At 40.5% G+C, this 27,825-nt stretch overlaps 1 protein-coding gene across 1 annotated transcript in view; it reads right to left on the reverse strand.

The window, feature by feature from the left end:
* KPNA3 (karyopherin subunit alpha 3) overlaps positions 1-18,053 on the reverse strand; it is a 95,811-nt gene extending 77,758 nt beyond the window's left edge. Inside the window, exon 1 of the mRNA XM_063102165.1 lies at positions 17,811-18,053. Within this exon, the coding sequence (XP_062958235.1) occupies positions 17,811-17,879 (69 nt within the window). The 5' untranslated portion in view covers positions 17,880-18,053. The remainder of the gene's footprint in view (positions 1-17,810) is intronic.
* Positions 18,054-27,825: the final 9,772 nt, after the last annotated feature.

Consider the following 27,825-nt stretch of genomic DNA (forward strand, 5'->3'; position numbering starts at 1 on the left):
AAAGCTTCTGCACAGCAAAGGAAACAATCAACAGAATGAAACAACAGAGTGGGAAAAAATTTTTGCTAACTATGCATCTGACAAAGGATTAATATCCATACTATACAAGGAACTGAAGCAATTACACAGTAAAAAAAAACCCAATTAAAAAATGGGCAAAGGAGCTGAATAGACATTTTTCAAAGGAAGACATACAAATGGCCAACAGGTACATGAAAAAATCCTCACCATCACTAGTCATCAGGGAAATGCAAATTAAAACTACACTGAGATACCACCTCACCCCAATTTGACTGGCTATAATGAAAAAGACAGTGAATAACAAATGCTGGCAAGGGTGTGGAGAGAAGGGAATGCTTCTGCACTGTTGGTAGGAATGTAAATTAGTACAACCACTATTGCAAACAGTATGAAGATTTCTCAAACAACTACAGATAGATCTTCCATACAATCCAGCAATCCCATTTCTGGGTATATACCCAGAGAGATGGAAATCATCATATCGAAGGGATACCTGCACTCCCATGTTCATCGCAGCTCTGTTTACAATAGCCAAGACATGGAACCAACCTAAATGTCTATCGATGGATGACTGGATAAGGCAACTGTGAATATATACACCATGAAATACTACTCTGCCATAAAAAAGAATGAAATTCTCCCATTTGCAACAACATGGATGAGCCTGGAGAAACTTATGTTGAGTGAAATAAGCAAAACACAGAGGGATAAATACTACATATATTCACTCATAAGTGGGAGCTAAGAGAGAAAGGAAGGAAGGAAAGACCACAGAGCTGCGCTGGACTTACAAAGGGAGAGAACATACCTTGGGCTACAAAGTGGAGTGGGGAGGATAGAGGGAGGGGAAGAGATGATGGGGATAATTGGGTGGGGGACATGGAATAAAAACACAATTTGTGGTAATGCGTATGCTACCAGTATGAATCTGGCCTTCACATCTTGGGCATGAGTGGCGACAATCAGCCTTGTATCTCATGAATATTCATAACCAATAATAATAATAATAATAATAATAAAAACCTCTTACAACTTAATAATTAAAAGAAAACAAACTAATTTTTAAATGGGCAAAATGTTTAAACAGACACTATATAAAGAAGGTACATGGGGGAGAGGGAGGAGGGAGGGGGGTTTCAGTAATGGGCCACAATAATCAACCACATTGTATATCGACAAAATAAAATTAAGAAAAAAAAAGAAATGGGATTAGTGCCCTTACAAAAGAGACCCCAGAAAGATAATCTGTCTCTCTACCATGTGAGGACACAGTGAGATCAGGAAGAGACCCTCACCAGAATCCAAACATGTCGGCACCCTGACCTCAGACTTCCAACCTCCATAATTGTGAGAAATAAATTTCTGTTGTTTATAAGCCAAAAAAAATAATAAATAAATAAAGAAGGTACATGACTGGCCTACAATAAGCATAAAAAAAATGCCAGACATCATTAGTCACTAGAAGACTGCAAATTAAAACTATAATAAAATACCAATACATGCTCACTAAAATGACAAAAACTAAAAAGACTGCCAACACAAAGTATTGATGAGAATGTGGAGCAACTGGAACTCATACTGCTGGTGAGAATGTAAAACAGTACAACCACTTTAGAAGTTCAAAGTTTCTTATAAAGTTAAATACACACTTACCATATGACCTACCCATTCTACTCTTTAGGTATTTATTCAATAGAAACAAAACAAAACACACACAAAGACTGGTAAACAAATATTCACATCAATTTTACTCATAATTGCCAAATGCTGGAAACAACCCAAATGTCCAATAACAGGTGAATAGATAAACAAATTGTGGTATATTCATATAATGGAATATGAGCCAGCAAATAAAAAGAAATGAACTTCAGGTAGGTACACAAAACAATATTAATGTTATTATACAAAGCAAAAAAAGCCAGACACAAAGGAGTATATATTGTGGATCATGATCATATGAAATTCTGGAAAAGGCAAACTAATCTATGACAGAAAGTAGATTAATATTTGCCTGGGGTTGGAGGAAGGGAAGGAATTACTGTAAAGGGACATGAGGGAACTTTTGGGGGAGACACACATTAAACATCTTGATTGTGATGGTGGTTACAAAGGAGTAATCATATGCCAAAATCTATCAAGCTAAACACTTATATGTATTTTTAAAATGTTCATTATTCTATTGAAAAGTACTCAAATTATTTACAACCCTTCCTAAATTAACATCTCAAAGATTAATTCTTCTGTGAAATATAATTAACAATATCATTCTAATTTTTTCTCCTATTAACACTATATTGTGCACTTGGATCTGTGTTGCTTAACACCATGGCAGTTGATAAACATTCCCTGTAATTTTTCAAAATTGTAAGCAGTCAATAACTAACAAATCTTCAAGAGTGTTATAAATAAATAAAACTCACAATAATGTTTACATGACACCTATTTTAATGCTATACTTGTTCACTTTATGTTCCAAAGATAATTAGGAATAAATGGTGAGCTGTTTATGTAAAAGTAACTTTAAAGTACTGGAGCTGACTGACTAGCACAGTTGGTTAGAGCGCAGTGTTACCAAGGTCAAGGGTTCGGATTCTAGTACCAGCCAGCCGAGAAGAAAGAGAGCGAGAGCAAGAGAAAATAGTTATAAAGCCAAACTAATATTAATAAGTCTACTAGGCAGAGGGACTTACTTAACAAGAGCAGGAAGGTACTGAATCTTCTCTGAAAATCCCTAAAACACACTCCTAGGCACCAGAAATATCCTACCTCCCCGCCCCCAAATTAAAAAGTAACCATATTCTGAAAGACCACAGCACCAAAACTATCCCTTTCCTAGAGGCACCTTAGTCCCTTTTCCTGATACAAGTCAGCTGACACTCCAACGATGAAGAAAGAAAAAAGGTTATTTCAAGACACATGAGCCCCCCAGTCCCAAGAATCTTCAGTTACATCTTGAATTCAACACTTGGCAGCAGTCACAACAAGAGGGCTCCTATAACTCTTAGGGCTAGGTGTCCAGCTGTCTGGGTGTGTGTGTGTGTGTGTGTGTGTGTGTGTGTGTGTGTGTGTGTGTGTGTGTGTCTGGGTGTGTGTGTGTGTGTGTGTGTGTGTGTGTGTGTCTGGGTGTGTGTGTGTGTCTGGGTGTGTGTGTCTGGGTGTGTGTGTGTGTGACGGGTAAGGGGATTGCAACCCTTGGCTTGGTTTCGTCCACACCGTGCTCGGCCAGTGAGTGCACCGGCCATCCCTATATAGGATCCGAACCTGTGGCAGGAGCACCTCTGTGCTCCCAGCGCCGCACTCTCCCGAGTGGGTCATGGGGTCGGCCCTGGGTTGTCAATTCTGAACTTGAAGTTTCCCTTCTGCTCATCCTTCTTTTTCTGCCCCTTAGACAAAGGGAGCTCTGGTCCTCCACTCAAGGTTTTCCTTACCCTAAGCAGATATGTCCAGCCTCCCTTCCTCCCAAGTACTTGCACTGCTGTGAACAGTATGCATTACATAGTTTTCTCAGAAACAGGTCCAGTACTATGTTTACCAAAGGATAAGCATATGGAGAGATATTTTGGTCACATTATATTTAAAGTTTAGCCATGACCACAAGCATATCATTGTCCTCACTTAATACCATCAAGTTCACAAATATAAAAACAGAATGAAAGTGAAAAACCTGGCTGGGCCCCATAATCACCGCATGGAGCTAACATCAAATATATCAGAAGACTCTGCACTGGTAACTAACTAATTCAAAATGTGTTATTATAAAAATTATAAAAATTTAAAAATATATAAAATTTAATTATAATTTAATTATAAAATTTAAAAAATTATAAAAATAACCAACTAATTCAAAATGTGTTGTTATAAAAATTTTCTAGCTATTTTTGACAAAAGCTAAACAATATACTAAAGAACTTATTGCCAGGAAAGAAATATTAAGTAAGTTAAAGTAGGCCTTCCCAGTCTCTTTCACATCATGACACACAGAGAAAATATTTATACTGAGATAAAGGGGCAAGGCTGCACGGGCTCTACCACCCAAGTCCCTGGTTGACCATCCTGAAGGCAGCAAACTGGATGGAAAACTGCTCTAACAGACTCTCACACTAATGCCCTGGGTCACTGAGACAAACTAGAGGTAGTTCACCCATATGGCTGGCTGTACATTGTTACAAATAAACTAGCTTAATAAAAAAAATTATTTATGCTATTCTAACCTACACATTTTAGTCAAACCATGAAACATTCAAGGCCCAGTTCATTGTCCACTGTGAAGCCTTTCCAAATCTTTAAGGCTGTAATTCACACCTACGCCTCTTCTATGATCCCAAACCTTTACTTTTATTAATCTATCAAATTCTGTCTTGTAGTTACCTGTAGCTGTATTATTTACTTTACTAAATTCCCTTTGAATGCAGGGATCTTGTTTCACTCATTTTTATTTTCCTCTGCTCCACGATATTGAAAAAAGGTAGACTGCACAACCAATGTTTGTTCAATGTGAACTTGGGATGAGTCATATTCAGTCCACAGCGCTGTTTGTATACATCATAATCACAGTCTATAGCCCATGTACTTTCTCCCTCTGTATTCCAAAATCGGATTAATTTAGCTCCAAGTCTCTCAAACATCCCTATTTCAAAGTTTCAAAAGCTCAACAAGATACACAAAAATGGGGCTGGCCCGTGGCTCACTGGGGAGAGTGTGGTGCTGATCATATCAAGGCTATGGGTTTGGATCCCACATAGGAATGGCCCGTTAGCTCACTTGGGAGAGTGTGGTGCTGACAACACCAAGTCAAGGGTTAACATCACCTTACCGGTCATCTTTTAAAAAAAAAAAAAAGCAAATGTCCAAACACTGTAGAACTTTAACATCCAAGTACCAACTTCTTTATTCCAAACAGAAACAATATTCTCAGAATTCAACACATAACTGAAAACTAAACTGTTTTTTTTTTAAATTTTATTTTGTCGATATACATTACATTGTGGTTAATTATTGTTGCCCCTTACCAAAACCTCCCTCCCTCCTCCCTCTCCTCCCTCCCCCCCAGAAAACTAAACTGTTGATACCAGCCATAGTCCCTGACAGTAACTTTAAATTGCCCAAGAAGAGTGAGGAAGTGTTTTAAATTATTTTCACTTCAACTAAATAAAGGATTCCAGCCAAATAAGAATTTACTTTCATTATACAGGGGTAAATTTGCATTTTTATCATTAATTAGTATGACAACCCTAATTGGGAATTACCAGTTTATAATCTTTCTCCCTAAAATTTGTAAACATATCTGAATGATAAGATTTTCTTATTTAGAAATTCAGAATTTGGGGCCGGCCCGTGGCTCACTCGGGAGAGTGCAGTGCTGATAACACCAAGGCCACGGGTTCGGATCCCTAAAAAAAAAAAAAATTAAAATAAAAAAAAAAATTAAAAAAAAAAAAAAGAAATTCAGAATTTGTATTTTCATTTTCTTCCCTTTAAAAAATTTTTCAACTTTTCAATACTAATAAGCAGAAGAGAAATACAACTAATAAGTAAATATATACTTAAATACTAATATGAATTAGTACACAAATTAATGTTATGCAAGTACCATTTCCAAAATATTCAATAAAAATATGCTTCTATCCATTTCCTATGTTTTCTCTGAACTTTGTCTAAAACACCAGGTGCCAAAGTTAACTAAAAATTTATTTTTGCAAAAATCTAAAAAGACAAAAAGCCTTACTAAATGTTCCTAATTATATATCATTCCAAAACCAAGGTACATACGTATGATATTCATGGAAGTAGTTTCAAGTTTACAAAATCAGTTCAAATTTACAAAAATACTAACGGTATAGTCCATGGTTCTCTGCTAGCTGAGATAAATACTGTATAACACACAGTTTCTAGGATTTTTCTCTATTATCCACGTATGCATCTCTACAATCTATAGCCCAATACTTAGCTAACATGAACATCTTTCTCAGGCCACTTAACTCCTCTTTTCCTACAGATTCAAATGTTGAGCAGAAAATGCATGTACAAGGACCATCCAATATCTCTACTTATTTTGATGCCTGTCTAGCCACTTTTTTCCATACTCTATTCAGCTTTATGTTAAATAAAGAAAAATAACAGTGTCTATCTTAACACTCTCTGTAAATATCATAAAGATATCCAGAAGAATTTGATCTTTGCCTCTTTTGTGATTCTGAGATAGGGAACACAAAGAAAGAGCATACATCATAACCAATAAAAAAAGAAAGAAAAAAAGAAATGGCACAAAATAAATAAATAAATAAATAAAAAGAAAGAGTATATACCATATCAACATATGTGGGGAGCACAAATTCACTGCTGCCCCAATTTGTCCTCTATCATTCTATTGCTTCTATATTTCATAAGAAAACTTTTTTTGTATAAGTTTTACTACAGTCAACTGGAATACATCAGGCTACTTTGGAGACACATAACTGTTCAACATTTTTCTGACAATGGATAGCATTCACTAGTCACTTTTATTCTAAAAATGAAAGAAAAATCACTATCCAAAATACTGCAAATATGAAGAAGCATTTATTTCCATAAAGTCCACTCGTTCTGTAATAACATATATCCTTTCTAGAAATAAAAGTTAACTACATGTTATCATCCACCTAATTTTAGTTGAAATAAGATTATTCCTTTATTTCTCTTCTTGAAGAGTTGAGGGGAAAAGTATATAAAATATTATTTACCAATTTTCTTTGTTATATCTCAATCCCAAACAACTGACCAACAAGGTTCTTTTGGTCTAAAAGTGTTTGGTAGCATAGTGGGTATTTTAACTTTCAAATTTCATATCAAAAGTGTGTTTTTAACTGGGTATTTAATGCTATGGCAACTACAATTTGGGTTTTTTTTTTTTCTGAGTGTGATAATATGAGGGTACTTCTAAATTTTGCAGAAAAATAAATTAAAAGATAATACTAATCTTTCCATGAGCTTTTTGAAGTACCTTTGTAGCACTGAGGGTTATGTTTTAAAAGGAAAAAAAGAAAACTGAAAATACTATATGTCTTACCTTTTAGGCATATATGTTAAAATACTGACAGATGAAACACATTATTAACAGATTATGTTTCAAAATAATCTAGAGAAAGGTACAAGTGGGTAGGGATACAAATAAAACAACACTGGCCGTAAATTATAATTGTTTTGAAATGGTACATGGGACTTCAATACGTCATTCTCCCTACTTTTATATATGTTTGAACATTTTCTAAAATATAGCTTTTAAATGTGTTAAAATGCATACCCTTGAAAACAAAAGTGGGGGCTGGCTAGTTAGAGCATGGTGGTGATAACACCAAGGTCAAGGGTTTGGATCCCCTTACTAGACAGCCACCCCCCAAAATTAAGTAATTAAAAAAAAAAAAAAAAGGTGATTTCTGATTTTCTGAAATAAGAAAACCTGGTTACCAACTAGATGAGTGGACAACATTCATTATCTCTCTGTACCCTAAGTTTTCACATCTATTAAAAAAAGGAGTTGGACTCATTAAATTCCAATGTTCCTGCAAGTTTGATTTTTTTTTTTATTCAATTGAATATGATTTCTTCACTTTGAATTCGGTTTAACCAACAATTCTAACCATAATCCAAAATGCATTATAACTAAATCTTATACAATCAACTGAAAATTGTTTATAACTGTTAGCAAAATAACAACATAGTACTTAACTCAGAGGGGCCCTCATTCCTAGATAGGTTCTATTCTGCATTCCCCAAAACACCTTTCCTTCAAGCATTACCTCTCTTAGACCCTTCATTCTCTAGAAATAACTGTGTCAAAGAAAATAGAGGCCACCAGGCATAATCTGTTCCAGTATCCCTACCCTACCCATCCCCACTTCTGTCTGTACTTCTCTAAGTCCTTTCCACCTAAGGCCCCTTCGAGATCTGACCACAATTTTTATTTCTTACTCTACCTCCCTAACAATTCCTTACTTACCCTAGGCTCAATCATTTATGCCTTTTCTTTTTTTTTTTTTCCTTTGGTCTTTTTGTGACCAGCCGCACTGCGCTCAGCCAGTGAGCAGCGCACCAGCCATCCTTATATAGGATCCGAACCCGCGGGCGGGAGCACTGCTGCGCTCCCAGCGCCGCACTCTCCCAAGTGCGCCACGGGGTCGGCCCCATTTATGCCTTTTCTAACGAAGTCCTTAGATCTCTTTTGTTCTGGTTTCTTCAATTTAGCCCACAGTCAATCCCACCTTTCCAAACAAATAACAACAAAAAGTCTTTTTTCAATCCTGTTTCCTCTTCAAGCTAACCTGTGATCCCTCCTTCCCATGACTATCAAATATTTAAATCAAGGTTCTACTGACTCATCTCCAACTATCTCAACTCCAACACACTCCTCACCCCTTCAACATATAGCTTCCAGCCTTCACCACTCTCCCAGTTTTCCATTTCTCACAGGCCCCCAACTGCCAAATACAATGAATGGCTTAATTCAGTTCCTCATCATACTTCTCCTCTCTGTAGGATTTGATATTACAACTATCTTCTCTCCTTCAGAAAACTCTCCTCCCCTAAAGTTCTAATACACCACTTTGCTGCTAAGCTTCCTACAGAATCATTCTTCAATGGCATTTTCACCTAGTCACCTAAAATGATGTGGTTCTCCAGGGTTCTTTCTTCCCCTGGTCCTTTTTCTTATCCCTAAGAGCCCTCATCCATATTATCATCTTTATCATGCTAATCTTTGCTTGAACTATTTTCCAAATCTTCACCCCTGGCCACATTAGCCTAGAAGGACCTGTGAGCCAAATCTAGCCTGCCACCTGATTTTGTAAATAAAGCTTTATTGTGTAGGTTATACACAAATCCACTTCCCTACTTAAAATTTTCCCCAGAGGAGAGGTTTTTCACAATCTGGCCCCTGCCTATCCTATTGGGTTGCAAAGCAGGAAAAGTTATCAGGACCATTTCTTTGGTATGTTGTACCTTTACAGAACAGAGGTTGGCAAACTTTTTCTGTAAATGGCCATAATATTTTTTAAAAGCCTATGTTACAACCACTCAACTCTGCCTTGAGCACAAAAGCAGCTATAGACAATAAGCAAATAAATGGGTGTGGTTGTAGACACTGTGTAGGTAAATAAAGCTATATTGTGTAGGTACCAAAGAAATACCTACACGCATTTTCCTACTTTCAGCTTCAGCACAATCATCTCCACGAAGCCTTCCCTGACTCATCCAGGCCTATTCAGGAGATTCTTTCCCTAGGTTCCCACCGAACTCAGTAAACAATTGCATCTAAGTATTTCTTTGCTTTTATATCATCTCCATACTAGTCTACACATTTCTTAAGCAGGAACCCTGAGGAAGAGTAGAAGAATGGTTATTAGGGGCATGAGGTTTAAAAGTCAGAAATCTGGGACTGAATGCCAATTATGCTCCTTCCTGGTTGTATGTTCTTAAACAATACTTAACTCATTCTTTTCATCTGTATTATGGAAATTTTTTGAGGATTATCTAAGATCAATCTTATAAGCAGAGTGCCTTGCATACAGTTAAGTGCTCAACAATTATTGGTTATCATTATTTTCATTGTTTTATCCCTTATACTTTTAGTTCAGATTTTGAATAGCTGCTGAAAGAAATAACTAAAGGAAGCTACTTCAGAACACTTTGTTTTTTAGCTGCATACGGATATTTCCATCTGAACATTTGGACCCCAGATCTCATTATCTTTATGCCCAAACTGTTTCAATTAGAGTGACCAATTTGTTAAGGCTTGCCTGGGACTTTCCTGGTTTGAACACTGAAAGTCCTGTGTCCTGGGAACTTCTTCAGTTTCAGGCAAACCAAGACAGTTGATCACCTAAGAGTTATGCTGCAAACAACAGAAACTGACTTGAGTTCATTTAAAAGGAAAAAAGGTAGGGTGGGAGGGAACAGGAAAATTTATCGGAAGGATACAGAACAATCTGCAGAACCAAAGGAAAAACTGAAGAATCAGAACTATGAAAACACAGGGATGAAAGCAACTCCCACAGATCTAGGTGGCAGGAACTAATGGATGGTTTCCTTCACAGTACTTCTGTCAGGATGAGTCAATTAGGTCCCAGTATCAGCTTACTCAAGATCTAAATTCCAGGGACAGAATTTGATTGGTGTAATATTTATTAGCCAGAAGAGGGTGAGGCACTTTAATTAACCAAAGAAGACAGGAACATCTAGGTTAAAAATGCCACCAAGAGATATCTAACCGCAGAAAAGTAGCTTCCAAAGAACATATGAGAATGCTGTTTCAAAAAGAAGGGGGAATGGATATAATGCTACCATACCAACTGTTGCTTGAACACTTGCCTTTAAGACTCCATGACACAGTCACTGTTATTCATGCTATCTTTCTTTCTGACTTGGCAAACTCATCCTTCAAGACCTAGCTCAAGTATGTTCCACAAACAGTCACTCACTCTTTTTCTCTATACACGTATAGTACCTTGCAAATTATGCACCCGTATCACAGAACTTATCACACTGTACACTAAACACATGCTTAGGTATCAGTCTCTCCCACTAAATGAACTTTCCTAGATCAGGGACAATATCTTCATATTTATAATCTTTGGCACCTAACAATGTCTGCCTGGCACATAGAAAACACTAAATACGTGTTTAATAGATCATTTTCCATTAGGATATATGGATATAAGTCATTAGGATATATGAAGCATCAAATAAAGAAGAAAAATAGGGGTTACTAAAGGTAAACATGCTATCAAAGAGAAAGCTGACAGACTAAAAAGCAAGAGGACAGGCCAAAAAAATTATGAAGAACAAAAACTCCACAAGCATAAAAAATTGAGAACAAAATTCTGACTAATCTAAGAATCTGAAGACATTATTCATATAAAAGCAAAACCCAATATCCACACGCATAGCGGTATTCTCAAGAACCAAGAAAACAACTAAATTATATTCTATTTAGGCAGAGAAATGTATAGGACATTTTCAGAAACACTGGCATTTAAAAATGAAAGAAAAATTGGTATATAAACTAGTAAATTCCATCAGTCAGAAAACCCAACTGTTTAGAATAATTAATTCCATGTACATATATCCATGATTTATTTTACCATATTTTAATTGTTGATGTTGGCTAAGCTGAGATAAAATTTTTCTTAATAGCAAAATTATAAGAATTGATAGCTACACCCTCCTTACACTTTTAATATTTCTTTACCTCCAAGATAAAGGAATAAAGGCTTGGAAATGAGAATATAGCCAAACTTTATGTTAGCAAAACAAAAGTCAATTCAGGAGTGGAATCAGTCATAGAAAGAGAGTATCATCAACTTTGAAGTTAGATTTTCTAGAAACACATTTTGTAACTCTTTTATTGGGTGCCAAGAAATCAGGGTATTTTTTTTCCACTTCAAAGGTTATTTAATCTAAGTCACATTTTGCCTAAATAAGTAAAATTCATTTCACCAAATGTAGTAACTTGCACATTTGTAACATTAAACTATTTATTCTTTATCATATGAACCTTCTGATCAATCTTAATATCACTATTCAGAAATTTTCTGAAGTACACAGGATCGCCAATTGAAGTTTTTTTTAACAAAAAATGCTTAACCTGAAGCTAAGCAAGCCTTAAATAAAACTTCCAGGTTACAGAAAATCTAAAATGTGGAGAGAAAGAGAAGGAATAAATTAAGCAACACCACATAGAAACAGACAAATACAGTAATTAGGACATTCTATCAGGCTGAACCATAGGAAATTGTTGATATTTGGCTGAACCTCAAAAATGGCAATTTCGTATGGTGCAACTTAATATTAAAAAAAATCTAATTTTTTCAACAAATTAATGGCATTTAAAAATGGTGGGGGAACAATAACCATAAGTCAGAAGCAACCCAAGTATTCATCAATGGATGAATGGATAAACAAAATGTACTATACACATACAATGGAATATTATTCAGCTATAAAAATGAAGGAAATCTGAACGCATGCTACAGCATGGATGAACCTTGAAAACATAATGCTAAGTGAAATAAGCCAGGCTCAAAAGGCTTGTGCCTTAATCACTAATTCACTATGCATGCGCTTTAATTTCCCAATATTTTACCTATCATAATAAAAAGTTTAGACTTGATGCCGGAAGCAGCAGGAAAAGGCACTACAAGATTAATAGTTTCAGTTCAAAAATGTATTTAAGGAAAATTACTGTGCCAGTGGTGCTAGCATGGATATATTTATTAAAAGAATATTTTAGTGCTTACTTTATTCCAGCCACTGTACTTAGTAGACTACGAAGTATCTGTGACCTCAAAAAACTCACAATCTAGTAGGAGAAAAAGACAAAATAAAAATTAAAATATACTATCATAATTACAATGAGAAAAATATATGCAAAATTCTTCCAGGAGCAAAGGAAAGTACCTAACCCAGAATTGATTATTTAAAAGGGGTAGAAATTAGCCAGGCAACAGGAGGCAAGGAAGGATATTCCAGTCCTCAGGATCAGGACAGCCCTGAGAATAGAAATAGCACTGGCGAGGAAGGGAGGGCAGGAGTCCAGATTATGTGTAAGGATATAAGAAGTTCAGCATTGCTAGAGCTTAAAGGGGCAGGCAAAGGGGGATGTTGAATCTGGAGAAATAATCAGGCTGACTGAAAAATCTCGTGAATTGAAGGGAAGAACACCACTTTGGAGGCGATTTTAAACTGCAACATGATAGGTAATAGGCTTAAACTAGGCTGGAGACAACGGAATAGAGAGGTGGGGCCAAAGCCCAGTGACAGCACAGAGGTTCAAGCTACATGACTGGCATCTGATTGAATGCTGAAGATGATGAAGGAGTCCAAGAAGGCTCTCAAGTTTCAAATTCAGGTCACAGTGAAGGCGATGATGCCATAAACAGAAAAAAGAAAAAACAAAGGCAGAACATGGCTTTAAACACTTGGAGCTTGACAAATTGAAGTGATGCTCACGTGAACAATTTCTAGGAGACGATAACAACATATTTAAGTCCCTCCACACTAAAATGATGGTTAAAGCTAGGGGAGCTGCCGATGTGAGCAAGAAAAGCAGTCTATAAAGAAAAAGTCAGTCACAGGACTCGCCAGTTTGATCAGCTGGTTACAGCACAGTCTTACAACACTAAAGTCATGGGTTCAGATCCCCATACTGGCCAGACTCCCCTCTTCCCCCAAAAAAAACTTAAAAAAAAAAAAAAAAGAAAAGAAATACATTATAGCAGAACAGACTATCAAAAGAGAGCTAGGCAACGGTATCAATGCCATGGAGTCAACACCAAAAAAAATTATTAATATCTTAGAATAATACTGTACCTTCATTCAAGAGATTTTCAAGTTTTTTCAAGTAAATCATGTAGTTTCTCTTCTCGAAGAGTACTGATTAAGTTATATGCACTGTTCAATAAATGACCAGTCACTGGGCTTCTTGACAGAGCCCACATACTTTAATAGCTACACACACACATAGAATTTGTTGTATATCACAGCTTTCATCCCAAAGAGGTAAAGGAAAATACACTTAAAAAGCATTAGAGAGGAGGAAAAGAAAAGGAATGATAGTACCAAGAATACTATTAGTCAGTCAGGAAAGGCCTTATAGAGAACTTCTGAAGTGTTTTTTTTTTTTTTTTTTTTTAAAAACTAGAATGGCATGGTCTGGTAGAATTGTAATTTGGTGTTCCAGAAATACATGAAGGAGTCTGAGAGAAGAGAAAGCTTTCCAGGGTAAGGCCCCTCAACAGACAGCCACAGAAGGCATACAGTGGAGTAGCATGTACAAAGGCAAAACTGTACTGGTCAACCATCTCAAGTACTGTACTTTATCAAGGCTGGCACAAAGAATACATAAGGAAAAGTGATAGGTGATGTAGAAAAGGTAGGGCCGTATGTGGAATTATGTGTGACATGTTAAAGACTTTTATCCTGAAGACAACGGGAAGGATCACAGACAGGAAAGTAACACGGAAAGATTTCAGAAAGGTCAAACCACAAGATACACGGGGAGAGGAGATATCGAAGACAGGAAAGCTAAGTACACTATTACACTAGTACAGGTGAGAATGATAAGGGTTCTAAGGTAGGGGCAGTGGTAGTAAGGGTAAGGAGATCTTAACCCTTGACTTGGTGTTGTCAGCACCACGCTCACCCAGTGAGCTAACCGGCCATCCCTATATGGGATCCGAACTCGTGGCCTTGGTGTTATCAGCACCACACTCTCCCGAGTGAGCCACAGGCCGGCCCCAAAAGGTCTGCTATTGAAACACATTCCAGAACAAATAAAATTAAGAGTTTCCTTTTCACTGTGTACGTCCTAATTTTGCTACAAAATCCATAGGGGTACCTAAGCTCCAAACTGCTATGAATGAAAACTGCTCCTTTCCTTACCTGCATCTATAAACCTCAGGTTAACCTTTATTCCCCTCCTCTTCTGTAAGTTTTACACAGAAGAGGACAAGAGAGATGAGGGGAATCGGGGAAGGATCATCAAATCCTCATTCCAGGTTGTGGCCATCTCCAGTCTCCACTTTTTGGAAAATTCCTCCTTGCAGACCGGATAACAGCACTACTTCTCCAGAACTAATTCTAGATACTGCTGTCCTGTTACCCTTTGCCATGGTCTAATCATATTATACCTCCTAAGTCTTTGCTCTGGAATAAATTCCTTCGGATCTCCCTATGAAGAAAAAGCTTTCAAGCAATTCTTTGCCACAAGACATATGCTCAGACCAACATAGGCTATCTGGAAGTCTTATCTCTTTACTCCCTGATCTAATCCTTCTTTTTCACCTGGATCTTTATTCACTAATTTCTCATGTACCCCTTTCAAGTTTGGTACATACTTCCTATATGATTCATCAACCTCATTTTTTCTCTCCAGTGACCTCTTAAAATCTCTCTTCTAAGAAGTAATTCTTGTCAATGACTATGAAATGATTTTCTTCCTCAACCCCTTCGCTACTCACAATCCCCTGGCATAACTCTACCTTCTTATTTTCTTGTATTTTCTTTAGAAACTACATCCTATTTTATTCTTGCACCTAGCATTTTATTCGTGTATCAGCTGGTGGTATAACTTATATACTATGGATTATCTTTTGTCCATCCTATATGTAAAAAGACAGGAATGGCATCTTATCAAAGTGCAGCCTGACAATCACAACGAGCTACTTAGTTACAGAGCTAAGTTGTACTGTTTCTAATATAATATAGTTTCTAATGGATAAGACTAAATTAGACATGGCATCTAGTCGTATTATGCCTAAATCCACAATAATGGCTCTTGATCAGATTTGACCCCAGCCTACCCTTTGGTCACATATCTACCACTCCCTTCTCTCTCGCAGCCTCAGCAGTCCTACTACATTCTCTCAGGACTCTTTAAACACTGGTCCCTTAAGTCTGGAATGCCCCTTCTCTTCCCTCCCCCTTCTCCCGCACTTTGCCTGGTCAACTTTCTTTCATCGTTCAGAACAGGCTCATTCCCATTTATCTATTAGGATTCAACCAGAACATCTACCCAACTGCTCAACTCCAAGTTAGGGTTTTCTCATGCATTTCCAGAATACCTACAGCATAACATTTATTGACGTACTGCATTGTAATTATCCCCCCCACTAGACTGTAAACTCCTATAGGTACAGAATGAATCTTATTCCTTTGTGCATCCCCAAGACCTACAATGTTAGACACCCAATAGACAATTAGTGAATGAATGCTCATACCCACTGCATGACTTGTACAGCCTATGTAAGCACTGTTTCTGCATCCAAAGTACTTTCCTCATGTAAAGTGGTGATAATGCCATGCCTCACTCATCAAGTTGTTATAAGGATTAAATGAGGTATAATGAAGCTCTTAGTATAGTGTCAGCCACATAGAACTACCATTTGAATGTCTGCTATTTCATGCCTAATGTACTATGGGAAATGTAATGTTGTGATCAATATCAGGCTGAATGATTAGGCAACCATGCTGTCTTTTTCCTGCATATAGAAGTCACTGGTTACCTCTAATCATCAGCAAACATGTGGCATGCACCTAGTATGTTGAAGAGTATCACTTACTAGGTACCACTGAGCTCCCAGAACACAATAATATAGGCAAATAGTAAGACAAAAACCTGTACCAATATCAAAGAATGTTTAGTTTTTCTGTACAGACAATATGAGTATTTTTTAAACTACCTAAGTTTTGCTTCATAAAAGGGTAGGCTTCAAGAAAATTAGTGATGGAAAAGCTCAAAATTAATTCTTGTCATCAAATGGACCAACACAGGAGGCAGTTACAAAATTTCTTGTTCCTATTCCCAAGTTTCACTTTTGCGTAAAATTATTTCTCACAAAAGAAACCTAACCATGACCAGGACACAGTTAGGTGACCTTTATTTGTCTCACTCAAATGGGAATTCCACAGATATTTCCCTAGGTATTTTCCAATTAGTACTTACTTTTGTAGTGCTGAAATATGGCCCAAGTTTGTCTGTTTCTCCACAAAACAACGCTGAATGGTTTATATTTACCCTACTACCTTTTCTCTTTAAGACAGGATAAAACACACACTTCTTTAACCACACTGGCCCCTTAGCAAAAATTACAGCACGGCAAATTATGTCACCTAATATTAGAAAAGGAGGCTATGGGGCTAAAACCATTTATTCCCGAACAAATCCAGAAGTCGGAGTCCCAGTGAAGTTTGTGCAGTATACTTAATTGTTTTTAGTAGCTGCAGAGAGACCTCTAGCGCTGCCTCAATAAGCCGAGTTTGCAAACAGTACCTGCTAATGTCACCTTAATGAGACAATGGCAACATGCTGAGTAGCAACGAACTGAGTGACCATGATTAACGTTTACAGTCTGCAACCACTTGGAAATTCTACCAGCTTGGAGCACGGGGTATATACAAGGACGTATGAACGAACCTATGTGTCGAAATTATTTCAGTAAAACATGTCAAAGAAATTACCATTCTATGCACACCCCCCACTCCAAGGAAGCATAAGAAAACAGGTCTTATGAGTGGAGATCGAAACAACCTCTTTTCCAAAGCCTCAACACAATAGATGGTAAACTATTGTCCACCTTCAGCTCGCTGCAAATGCCAGCAGTAACAGGAGTTATGAGCTGGAACAGCTCAGCCCGACTGATCCAAAGGACAGCACCGGAATATAAGAAAATGGTCCTGGCGTATCCTACCCTCCCCCACACACCAACCTCAAACAAGTCAGTTACCCGGCTGGTCCCCACCCCCCTCTGCGGGCCGCCACCGCCCGCCTGGGCCCAGATGGCAGAAGGTAGGAGCGGGGACCGGCAGAGCCGAGGCTCCATGTGCGGCAGCGCGGGAGGCACCGAGGGAGCCGCACCGGGCAGGAGGTTGCACAAGAAGCGGGCGCGAGCCGTGGCCGCCCCTCGGCGGTGCGGTCGGCTGGCCCAGGCGGCAGCATCCCTGTCGGTAAGCGCGGCCCTGGCCCGCGGACCCCGCCTCAGCTCCACATCCCCTCCTCGCCGACACCAGGCCGCGCCCGCGTGACGGGGCCGAAAACCCTGGCATTTCCCGGTCCCCGCGCCGGCAGTCCAGAGCGTGGCTGCAGCCCGGCCCGCGTCCCGCCGCCCGCTCCGCCCAGCCCCGGCCCGCGGTGACGGGAGGCGGCGGCCAACTCCGACCGCCCGCAAGCCGGCGAGAACCAGCCCGGCGCCGGCCCCCCGCCCCTTCCCGCCGCCGCCGGGCCGGCACGGCCCGGCAGGCCCAGGCCGAAGCACACTCACTTCCACATCGCGGCCCTTGTTCTTGAAGCTCTTGATGCGGTGGTTCTCCAAGCTGGGGTTCTCGGCCATGGCTGCGCGCGGCTCCGGCGGCGGCTACTCCTGCGGCTGCGGCGGCGGCGGCGAGTCTCGGCGCGGGAGGGGGACGCGGGGAAGGGCGGGAGGGGAAGGGAGGGGGAGGGGGAGAAGCGAGCACGTTCCGTGACGCCTCCGAGCGCGAGGTGGCAGCAGCGCCGGGGGAGGCGCGGGCCGACTGGCGGGCGGGGCCGGAACGGTGCTGAGGAGCGGCGCGCGTCCGCGGAGCTGGGGACACGTGACCGGGGGCGGCAACCGGCCTGGGCGCTAGCCCGCCTCGTGCCCGTGGTGGTTCTCGGGATGACCCCGCCTCCCCCGCCCCCAGCGAGGCCTCCCCTCGGGGCTGCAAATCACATGCCAGAAATGGAGCCGGACTTAGCGGCTTATTGCCCCCGAGACGCAGGCGGTAACTACAGTTCCCAGCATGCCAGGTTCCGGTCGGAGCCATTCTCCACGCCCAAACAGAACCAGGAGAATGCTGGGTTTCCTACGCCCGCGCTCACAGTCCTGGGCGCGAAGCTCCGCCCCCGAGGCCGCCTCTGGGTGGGAGGATAGGGAGGAGCTTTTCCAGAGACAGGACCTTGCTCCCTATCAGGAGGGAGGAGGCGGGGCTGCCGAGGAGCGCGGCTCGCTCCCCGTAGCCTAGAAGATTAGAAGAACCGGCGCGTGTGCTTTGCTTTGCTCTCTCCCTTCTTTGGGGTCTCTTGAACTAGCAGCCACCCTCACGCGCTGTTCCCTTGCTTTTCTTCGGTTTTATAAATAGCATTTATTCCACCTGACATGTACATATGTATTTATGTGATATGCGTGTTTATGCGTGTGCTACCTGGCTGCCAGCACTGGGATTAAGCTCAGTGAGAGCAGAGGCTTTGGTTGGTTTACTGCTGAATCTCTTGCGTCAGAACAGTGCTTGGCACGTCATACGTACTCAGTAAATCCTTGTACCTGAACAAATTAGCTCCCTAGCGTAGCCAGGTTTCTGTATCATCCTCCCGAGGTCTGTTCTGCAGCCTTCACTCTGACGGTTCCTATACTTCTGTGCCCCCGTATCTTGTTCCTCCATCACACGTAATCTTAGACTTCAGGCAGCAGTCAAGCCCTGGTCCTCAGACTCTCCAGTCCTGCATGTCCCCTTAGGGTCATCGAAGGAATGGTGGAGGGAAATTTGCATGGATAACACAAATGGACAGCTGCTTTCTGGAGCAAGTGGGCTCCATTTGATTATATGTGAAATAACTCCATTTCGGAATTTATGATAGATATGAGCAGGTATGTACTGTTACAGTACACATAATTCAAATGAACTGAAATCAAATGTTGGTAGACATATACCACGAAGGGATTAAAGAAAACAGTCTTCAAAGCAAAGGGACCTTAAAGAGCTCGAGATCTAGGAGTTAGGAATTCAGAGGCTTTCAGTGGCCAGGCATTCATTTTGTGAGTTGTGGGATTGGTCTGTTGATAAACACAGGCCCATTTAAAGGCTTCAGACCATTGTTGCCATATTGGACTATGGTCCAGTGTTACCAGAAAAGTCCAATTTTTCAAGGAAAACCAAATAGCTGGATTTTTTTTCTTTTATTTTTAAATATAAATTTACATTTTTAAATGGACTTCAGTGGTCCAGCCACTTCAGAACATCCAGCACTCAATTTGCAACACCTGATGAGCCGCCGAAAAAAAGATAAACAAAAATGAAAACGCTTATGTAACCAGTCGTTTGAAGGAAAAAAAAACAAAAACAAAAACATATCACCTATGACTTAGAATGAACACATTGGGTTAACTCTGGTTCTTAAGGAGACAGAAGTTGTGTTGTTTACTACTCTACTTGACTGACCAAAAGAGAAATTTTCTGAATGTTGTCCAATCTCTATTATAATTTAGCAGATTTCCTGTAGGAAAAGTGAAGGAAAATGATCAGAGCCCCTCAGATGTTCAGAATCTTGCTGAGCATTTGACGTAAATATGCATGTGCACCCAGGTGTTTCTTGGTTATTGTCTAATGTAATTGCACATGTGCACCCAGGTGTCCTGGGTTATGGACTTAAGTATGAAGGACAAGGGGCTGTGATCCACAGTGCCCCCACCCCTGGGATATCCCAGGTGGGGGGCCACGGGGAGCCCACTACTGCTGCTGCTGGAGGCTGTTGCTGCCAGAGTCCCCAGGATGCCCCAAGTGGCCATTGACGCCACCGTTGCTGCTGCTTCTGCTGCTGAAGAAGCTGAGGACCGAGCTTGTGTCACCTGCCAACGGCTTCCTGGACCTTTCCCAATTACCTAGCTTGTGGACCTGCATGTGAGGGGTCTGGTGACCCAGCCAGATGTGTGAGGGGTCTGATGATCCAGCGAGGCATGTGAGGGGCCTGGTGACCCCGCCTGGCATGTGAGGGGTCTGTGACCCAGTCTGTACAACAGATTTGAAGGGTCTGTGAGGCCTAGCCCTAGCAATACAATTGGAAACTTAGTGTAACTAAAATAATGAAACATTTTTGCTTTAGTTATGAATTGCTTTAACAATGCAATTGGCTACGACAGCAGGAGTCTGACAATAGCCCCAGCCAGCCAATTGGCGTAGTCACGTAGCAATACAATTAGCGTACTGATTGCTGTAACCATACAATCCCTTTCCAGGTTACTTTCTCCCCTTATACCGTTTCTCTTTATCCTACCTGCTGCCATCAAATGCATGTCTTTCATCCCTTGTTTTAGAGTTTGACACCTTTAGTGAGCACTAATATGTCTAAAATGTCTATGTGTCAGTCACTGCACTAGCATTAAGACACATTTGTAAACAAGACAGCCTGGTTCCCGCCTGCCTCCACACAGCTTTGTGTCTACCAGAGAAAGACAATAAAACCCAAAAGTGTGGTGGGTGTTAAGAAAGAGAAAGAATGCTCAAGGCTCACATGAGGGAGACCTTTATAACCTGCCAAGTCCTAAGACTCCTAACATTTGAGGAGCTCCAGGCGAGACTGCAAATGGAGGTCTATGTATTATATGTCTTAATATTTAGAAGTTACCAATCAAGCTTAAAAACTTAAATAAAATATATTCAAACCTCCAAGATTGAGAAATGTGCCTCCTTAACAACCTGGAAGTCTGGCTTTAAATTAAATTTCCTGACTTCTTGTAGTTCTGCTTCAGAATGTGGCAGCACCAGGAAGGCTGGATGCTGGCTGGCCTGCAGCCTGCTGTCCAGTCTCCTCTTCCACATCCTGGCTCCTATCCATATTGGAATAGACCTTAAGAACACATGTGCATACTCCTACCCACAGCGTTCAAGTCCTACACACTCACCTCCAAAGCTCTGGCTACATCCCCTTACCCATTGCTCAGGCCTAGGGCTGTGCACCACAGTGACATGATATGCTCCCAGGAGGATGGACCCAGGCAAGAGGCCTGGAAGACTCTGGGAACAGGCTTGGCCATTTGGGCAAGAAATCTCAGGGCCCTGGTCCCCAGAAATTGGTCTAAAGCCACAGGTTCTGGTGGCATGACCCTTCGGTTCCACAAGGAGAGCTGCACAGAAGAGAGCCAGAGTGAGATCCTCTAAAGGGCAGGGTCCAGAGCAGAGTCTCCCCACTTCATCCCCCCTGTCTTGCCTGGGTCTAACTTAGTCATTTTTACTCTTTGCCATTATCCCTGGTAACTTCAGCATCCCCACATCTGGTACTCTGGTCCCAGAGTCTCTCCACATTCTTGACTTTACCAGGTTTCTACCACCTACAGCCCCCTCCAGGCCTTGGACTCTTTAATGTCTGGAAAATGACACCCTCCTGTGAGTCAGATTTGGCACTTCTCAGTGTGAGAAACTATCTCCTTCTCTTTTGCCTCCCTCTGTCTCTCTTGCCCTGAAACTTCTCTGGACGACTCTTTTTATTTTATGTGGATTTATTTTCCAAGCATATTTTGAGTGTCCACCACATACCAAGCATTGTATTGGAAGGCCCCTCAGCCCGGGTGGTCAGCCAAACCCATGTTTCTCCTCTGACCCACTATCCACCTTCCTAAGGCACCAGGAGTCATGCCAGTGGACAGTCAGGTGGCTCTATGCAGCAGGCACACAAACACAACAGATCCAAAAAGGAGCTTATGGTTTTCCTCTTAAGTCAGCTCCTCTCTGCAAATCCCTGACTCTGTTAATGGCAGAACCATTCTTCCAGGGACACTGCTCAGAGCTAAGAGCCATCTCTACTTCCTGCCTCTCCCTCAACTCCCTCACACAGTCTCCCTGTTAACTCACCACTCAATGTATCTGGAATCTGTCTCTTCTTCCCACGCCATCCACAAGACAACTTTAACACCTCCATCGTCTCCACAACAATCTGATTTCACTTCTCCAGATTTGCCTGACTTTACCTCTTCTCCCCATGATAACCCCTTCCCCTCTGCCATTGTCTGTCAAATCATTTCTAAAATCCTCATTCTGGTGGTTAAGATCATATGCGATACAGCCACCCTGCAGTGTGCGTTTCTAATTTCTGGCTCCTCCGCACGTAGCTCATGCTTCAGTGAACATGTCCTGCTCATACTTTCCCAATATGTCTTAACCTTTCCAGCTTTCATATCTTTGCTGTTTGATTTACCTAGAACGCCCTGCCCCTATCTCTGCCTGCCAAAATCAATCCCCCTTTTAATACTCAGCACATGTGGTCACCTTCCCAATGAAGCTTTCCCAGCATAGTACAGTGGAGGGAACTTCAGAATCTGAAAACTCCGGCCCCAGGGAGCTGCCAATCAAAGCAAGCCCAGGCAAGTCACTTACCTTCCCTGACTCCTCTTCTCATCTACAAACGAGGATTCTGAATCACTGGATTTTTGTGAGAATCAAACTTTAGAATGCATATGGAAGTGCTTTGAAATCGCTATATTAATGTTAGTTGTTACTATCCAGCCAGGAGTGATATCTTTCTCTCTGAACCTCAGAACTTTACTTACTGCTTTGTATTGCTGCAGTTGGTGTAGTCTTACCTCTCACTCACCCGTTGCTATGGTTTGAATGTATGTGTCCCTCCAGAATTCATATGTTGGAACCGAATACCCAAGTTGATAATATTAAGAAGGGGCCTATTGGGAAGTGATTGAGTCATGAGGGCTCTGCCCTTGCAGATGGATTAGTACTTACAGAAGAGATTAAAGGAAGCACTCTCGTGCCTTTTGCCCTTACGGTGTGAGGACACAGCAACAAGGCACCAACTTAGAAGCAGAGAGGAGCCGTCGTCACCAGACACTGAATCTGCTGGTGCCTGATGTTGGGCTTCCCAACCTCTAGAACTGTGAGAAATAAATTTCTGTTGCTTATTAATGACCCAGTCTCACGAATTCTGTTCTAGCAGCACAAAGCCCTGTAAACCCCTAAAATGTCTTGTACGTGTCTGTGTTCCCCAGACTAGCATAATTGTGTCCCAATGCATGTTTGCTGAATGAATAAATGAATTAACAGGTGAATGGATGAACTCCCTTTTTCCCTCAGATCCCCTTTTGGATATTTCACTACTTTCTAAGAGCACCTGAAGCAAAAAGTAAATACAGAAAATTAAAGAAAATGACATTCAAACGCATTACCTCAACTGCCTAGCAGCGTTTTTACTTCAGTGGTAAAGAAATCTAAAAGCATAATAAGAGCTTTCACATACTGAATACCTACCACATGCCAGGCTTTACATCCATCGTCTCTAATTCTCCTGGGAGCCCTGTGTGGTTGGAATTGTCATCTCCATCTCTCTCTGAGGCATGTGGAGCTTGGGGCTCTGGTTCTGAGGCTGGGTGAGAGTCTGTGGTGACAGCAACAGCAATGAGAGCTCAGAAAGAGAAGTGGCTTCTGCTGTGGCCCCTGTTTAGGGCAGTGGTGATGAAGACCTCCAGCCTCCCAAAGAACAGATACAGTCCTTGGGCTCTAGGAAAGTCTCTCCTGAAAGGGGCATTCTCTCTCCAAGGGGTGTCAGCCATGGAAATAGCTGTGCCCAGCAGAGAACCATCTCATGACTCACGACTGTCATAGCAACAGACACAGGATTGTGGCAGCACAGTGAGATGTCATGGAGGAAGAACCTGAGCAATGCTCAGAATAACATCTGGAGGTGGGCTAGTGTCTGGCCAGTGAGCACTCATACATAATTATGTGGATAATACATATCAGGTGACCTTATTGCATAGTGAGGGGCTGAGGGACTTGGGACACATGAGTTATGCCTCCAATGGCATTTTCAGAAAATTAGACTGTAATAAACACAATGTTAAAATTGTAGTGGGAATACTTTAATCATAAAAATCATAATTCAATAATTAAGAATATGCAAGGATACTTCAAAAAGTTCATGGAAAGATTCATATTATTTTTCAGTTCTATTTTTCCATGAACTTTTTCAAGTATGCTTGTACTTAAGGTCTCAAGGTCATGATATAGAACCTTTAGGTTCTATATCTAGAATATTGTAAAATTATAATTAAGGTACCTTAGAGATGAACACTTTCTTGGAAATTTAGTGACTTGCTGGTTCTTTAATTAACAAGCCGTGTGTCCTTCAGGAGTTTATTTTACCCAAGTCCAAGTAAGATGAGCAGGTTGGGCTGGATAAACTCTAAGCCTCCTCCCACAGGATTAATTCCCTGAATCTGTGAACCCATCTATCCAGTCCAGCAGCATCCTTTTTCCCATCTCTCCCTATTTTACAGATGAGAAACATGAAGATGATAAGTAATCGTAATTGGCAGAGGGACTAGAAGCCAAGTGCTGTGATTTTTTCCCACTGGTATTCAGTACTTCATGAGCCTTCTGATTTTCCAGAGTCTGCCACTGTGCTCAGCCCACTGGTCTACCCTCTCTCGAGTGCATTAGGCCACCAAACCATCCCCAAACCAAAGTTGTCACTTTTGTCAAGGATTTGGATCCCCATACAAGCCAGCTGCCAAAAAAACCCAAAAAACAAAAAACAAAATCGTCACTCTCTCAAAATTATTCATCTCAGATAAGAAATAATTCATTTACATTAAAGTATGAATGACCTTATTAACAGTGTGAATGCCAGTGGATGGAATGTCTGGTGTATCTAACCTGTTATAAACATCCATCATCCCCTCCCCACACCAGAAAACTTTTTAGTAGTCCCTTGGCATCCAGTTACAGCTTATCCCTGTTGTAAGTTATTTGGATAAAACTAGACTTACTGGAAAGTGACTTCTTTGAACAAATACCAGATTTGCTGTCTGTTTGTGCATCATCTTCTTCAGTAAACAGCAAACATGAGTACCTGGAGGAAACATTTGTGTCTCACTCATCCTTGTGTCCCCTGTGTCTAACATGGTACATGGCACGTGGTGGGGCCTCAATAACTGCCGAGTAGGTGAATAAATAAACTCGAGTAGTAAAAACATATTAAACTTACCTGTTGGAGGAGAATCCATAAAATGTTTGGTGTAATAAAAATGAGGAACACATTTTTTTTATTGCATAAAAATGTCATATTATGGTGAGGATAGGGATTATGGTTATAAAACAATAATAATAATATTATTATTAATAATAAATAACAACAATTAACTGTGCACCACGTGCCAGGAACTATACTAAGCCTTTACTTGGATTATTTAATTCTCACAACAATATTATTGGGTAGAATCTATTTTTAACCCCATTTGATAGAGAAAGAAACTGATGCCAAAAATGCCAAGTAACTCTTGCATGGTCCGGAGGAGATAGGGTCCAGGCAATTGTACTGTAGGGCCCCAGGTTGTAATTTATTCTTCTGAGCGTGGGCACACAGAGAGATGAGGCCAGGTACAGCTCTAGAACCTGGAGCTCAGGCATCTGTAGGTTCTCCCCAGTTTACCTACCTCCTGCAGGAACCTCGCCTCGGAGAGCTATTGACTCACAACATGTGGAGACTGCCATTGATGAAGCATAAACAAAAAGATTTCCACAGGTCAGTGATGTTATATTCAATTGTAAAAAATAAGATCTAGGTAAACTGGCTACCAAGAAAGGAAGAATTAAACAGGTATGAAAAGTTAGTCTCTACCAAAAAGAGATTTTACAGTGAAGTCAGCAGGGCTGGGAGAGAACCCAGGCAGACAAACTGCTAAATCCAGAGGTCAGACAAAAAAGGGTTTGTCATCTAGAGTTCTACTAAGTAGGCACCTTTTTTTATTTGCATATCTTTTTGTAGGAGACATATGCTGTTCATTAATATGGAGCATTAAAGACTCCGATTTGTAAATATTCAGTTCTAAAGCCATTCCTGGAAAACATGATAACAGGAGGCAGGGGACACCTGAAAACAGAAATCAAAGAGGTTTGTTAATTAGTTGGATTGTAAACATGCTCCTCTGTCCCTACTATTTGGGGAATTGATGATTCCCTAGATTGGGGTAGAGAACTGAAACATCTTGCAGTAACAATACCGTTCTGGGCACATGTGTTTCCCCTTTTTCAAATTGCTATGTCCCTTATAATCAACATTACCACTGTATGAATAATCTCTAAGTAAAATGAACAATAGAAGCTTTCTAAAAGAAGTTTTTTCTACCTAAATTTAATGAGTCCTTTAACTTTGTAGTCTATTTCCCTTTAAATACTGCAGTTTAAATGACTTTGTGTTGTTTAAAATGTTTCTTTTTCCATGTACTATTTCATATTTTCTCCTGGGACATGCTACCCAGGAGAATGCAATAGCTACAGCATTTATAGTCCAGGCAGTGGGATATCCGACGGCTTGGCTGTCCAATACCACAGCCACTAGGCACATGTAACTGTTTAAATTTAAATTTAAATTAATTGTAATTAGATACAATTAGAAATTGAGTTTCTAGTCACACTAGTTTTGTTTCAAGTGCTCAGTGGCCACCATATTGTGGCTACTGTATTAGGTAGCTGAGATAAGGGTACAGAACATTATCACAGAAAGTTCCATGGCTGCCCCAGAGAGAACACAGGATAGCAACAGACCTTCATCTTTTCAATTTCCACTTTCATGTTTTACTAGACTTATGACCATGGGAAGTTTCTTAAACTTTCAAAGCTTCAGCTATTTTTAAACTATAAAGTAGAAATACAAATACTTACACCTGTAAAGTAATGAGTATAATGCCCAATACATTTTAATTGCTTAATGAAACTATTATTATTACTAATGTTTAGGGGTCAAAAATTCAAGCTTTTGAGATCCAAATTAGATATCCTTATTTTCTTCATACCTTAAGTAGTCAGTAAACCTTGCTGGCTTCCAAAAAAATTTCAAATTAAATTAAATACTAAAACATTTCAAAAATTAATTAAATACTAAAAGCTCACATATTTTTGTGTCTTCATTTATGACATCAAACTTCTATAAAAGAAAAACAACTTGAGTTGCCCTGGAGAAACCTCAGACCCAGGTAGCTATTTAACCCCATAAATTGAGCCAGACAATTTTTGACTTTCAAACCATCCCTGACATTTAATTTGGAACATGTTCAGCAAACGGTTGTAGTTACACAAGAAGTCTCTCAACTATCTAAGTTTGACTCGCAGAGCTCTGAGGCAAAAATCACACCCCCACCCCCCACTTTAGCTTGGAGCTAAAACCCATGCAAGGTACACATCTCAGCACTTTCAAAAGTGCTTCCACTTATTCCAGCATCTCTCCAGCCCCACCACTCTCTTCTCTTCCTGATCAGCGCTGAGGTTTGTGTAATAGCATCCAAAGCTGAGAGACAGAGCTGTGGATCATGTGCTCACACAGCTCAATCTCCGCTGCCCTCACAGAGGGGCACACTGCAGTTAGGAATGCCAGCAGCCAGAGCCAAGTAAGTTCAGACTCACTGAGCCATTGTTTATCAACCACAACTACACAAAATGACCAAAGCAAAATAACCTATAAGTAACATACAACTCATCATGATAGGAAACTCAAATAACTGCTAATGTCACACCTATTTAGACAGTCCAGTTTTTTTTTTAAAT

Source organism: Cynocephalus volans, chromosome 7 (genome assembly GCF_027409185.1).
Source record: "Cynocephalus volans isolate mCynVol1 chromosome 7, mCynVol1.pri, whole genome shotgun sequence".
NCBI lineage: Eukaryota > Metazoa > Chordata > Mammalia > Dermoptera > Cynocephalidae > Cynocephalus > Cynocephalus volans.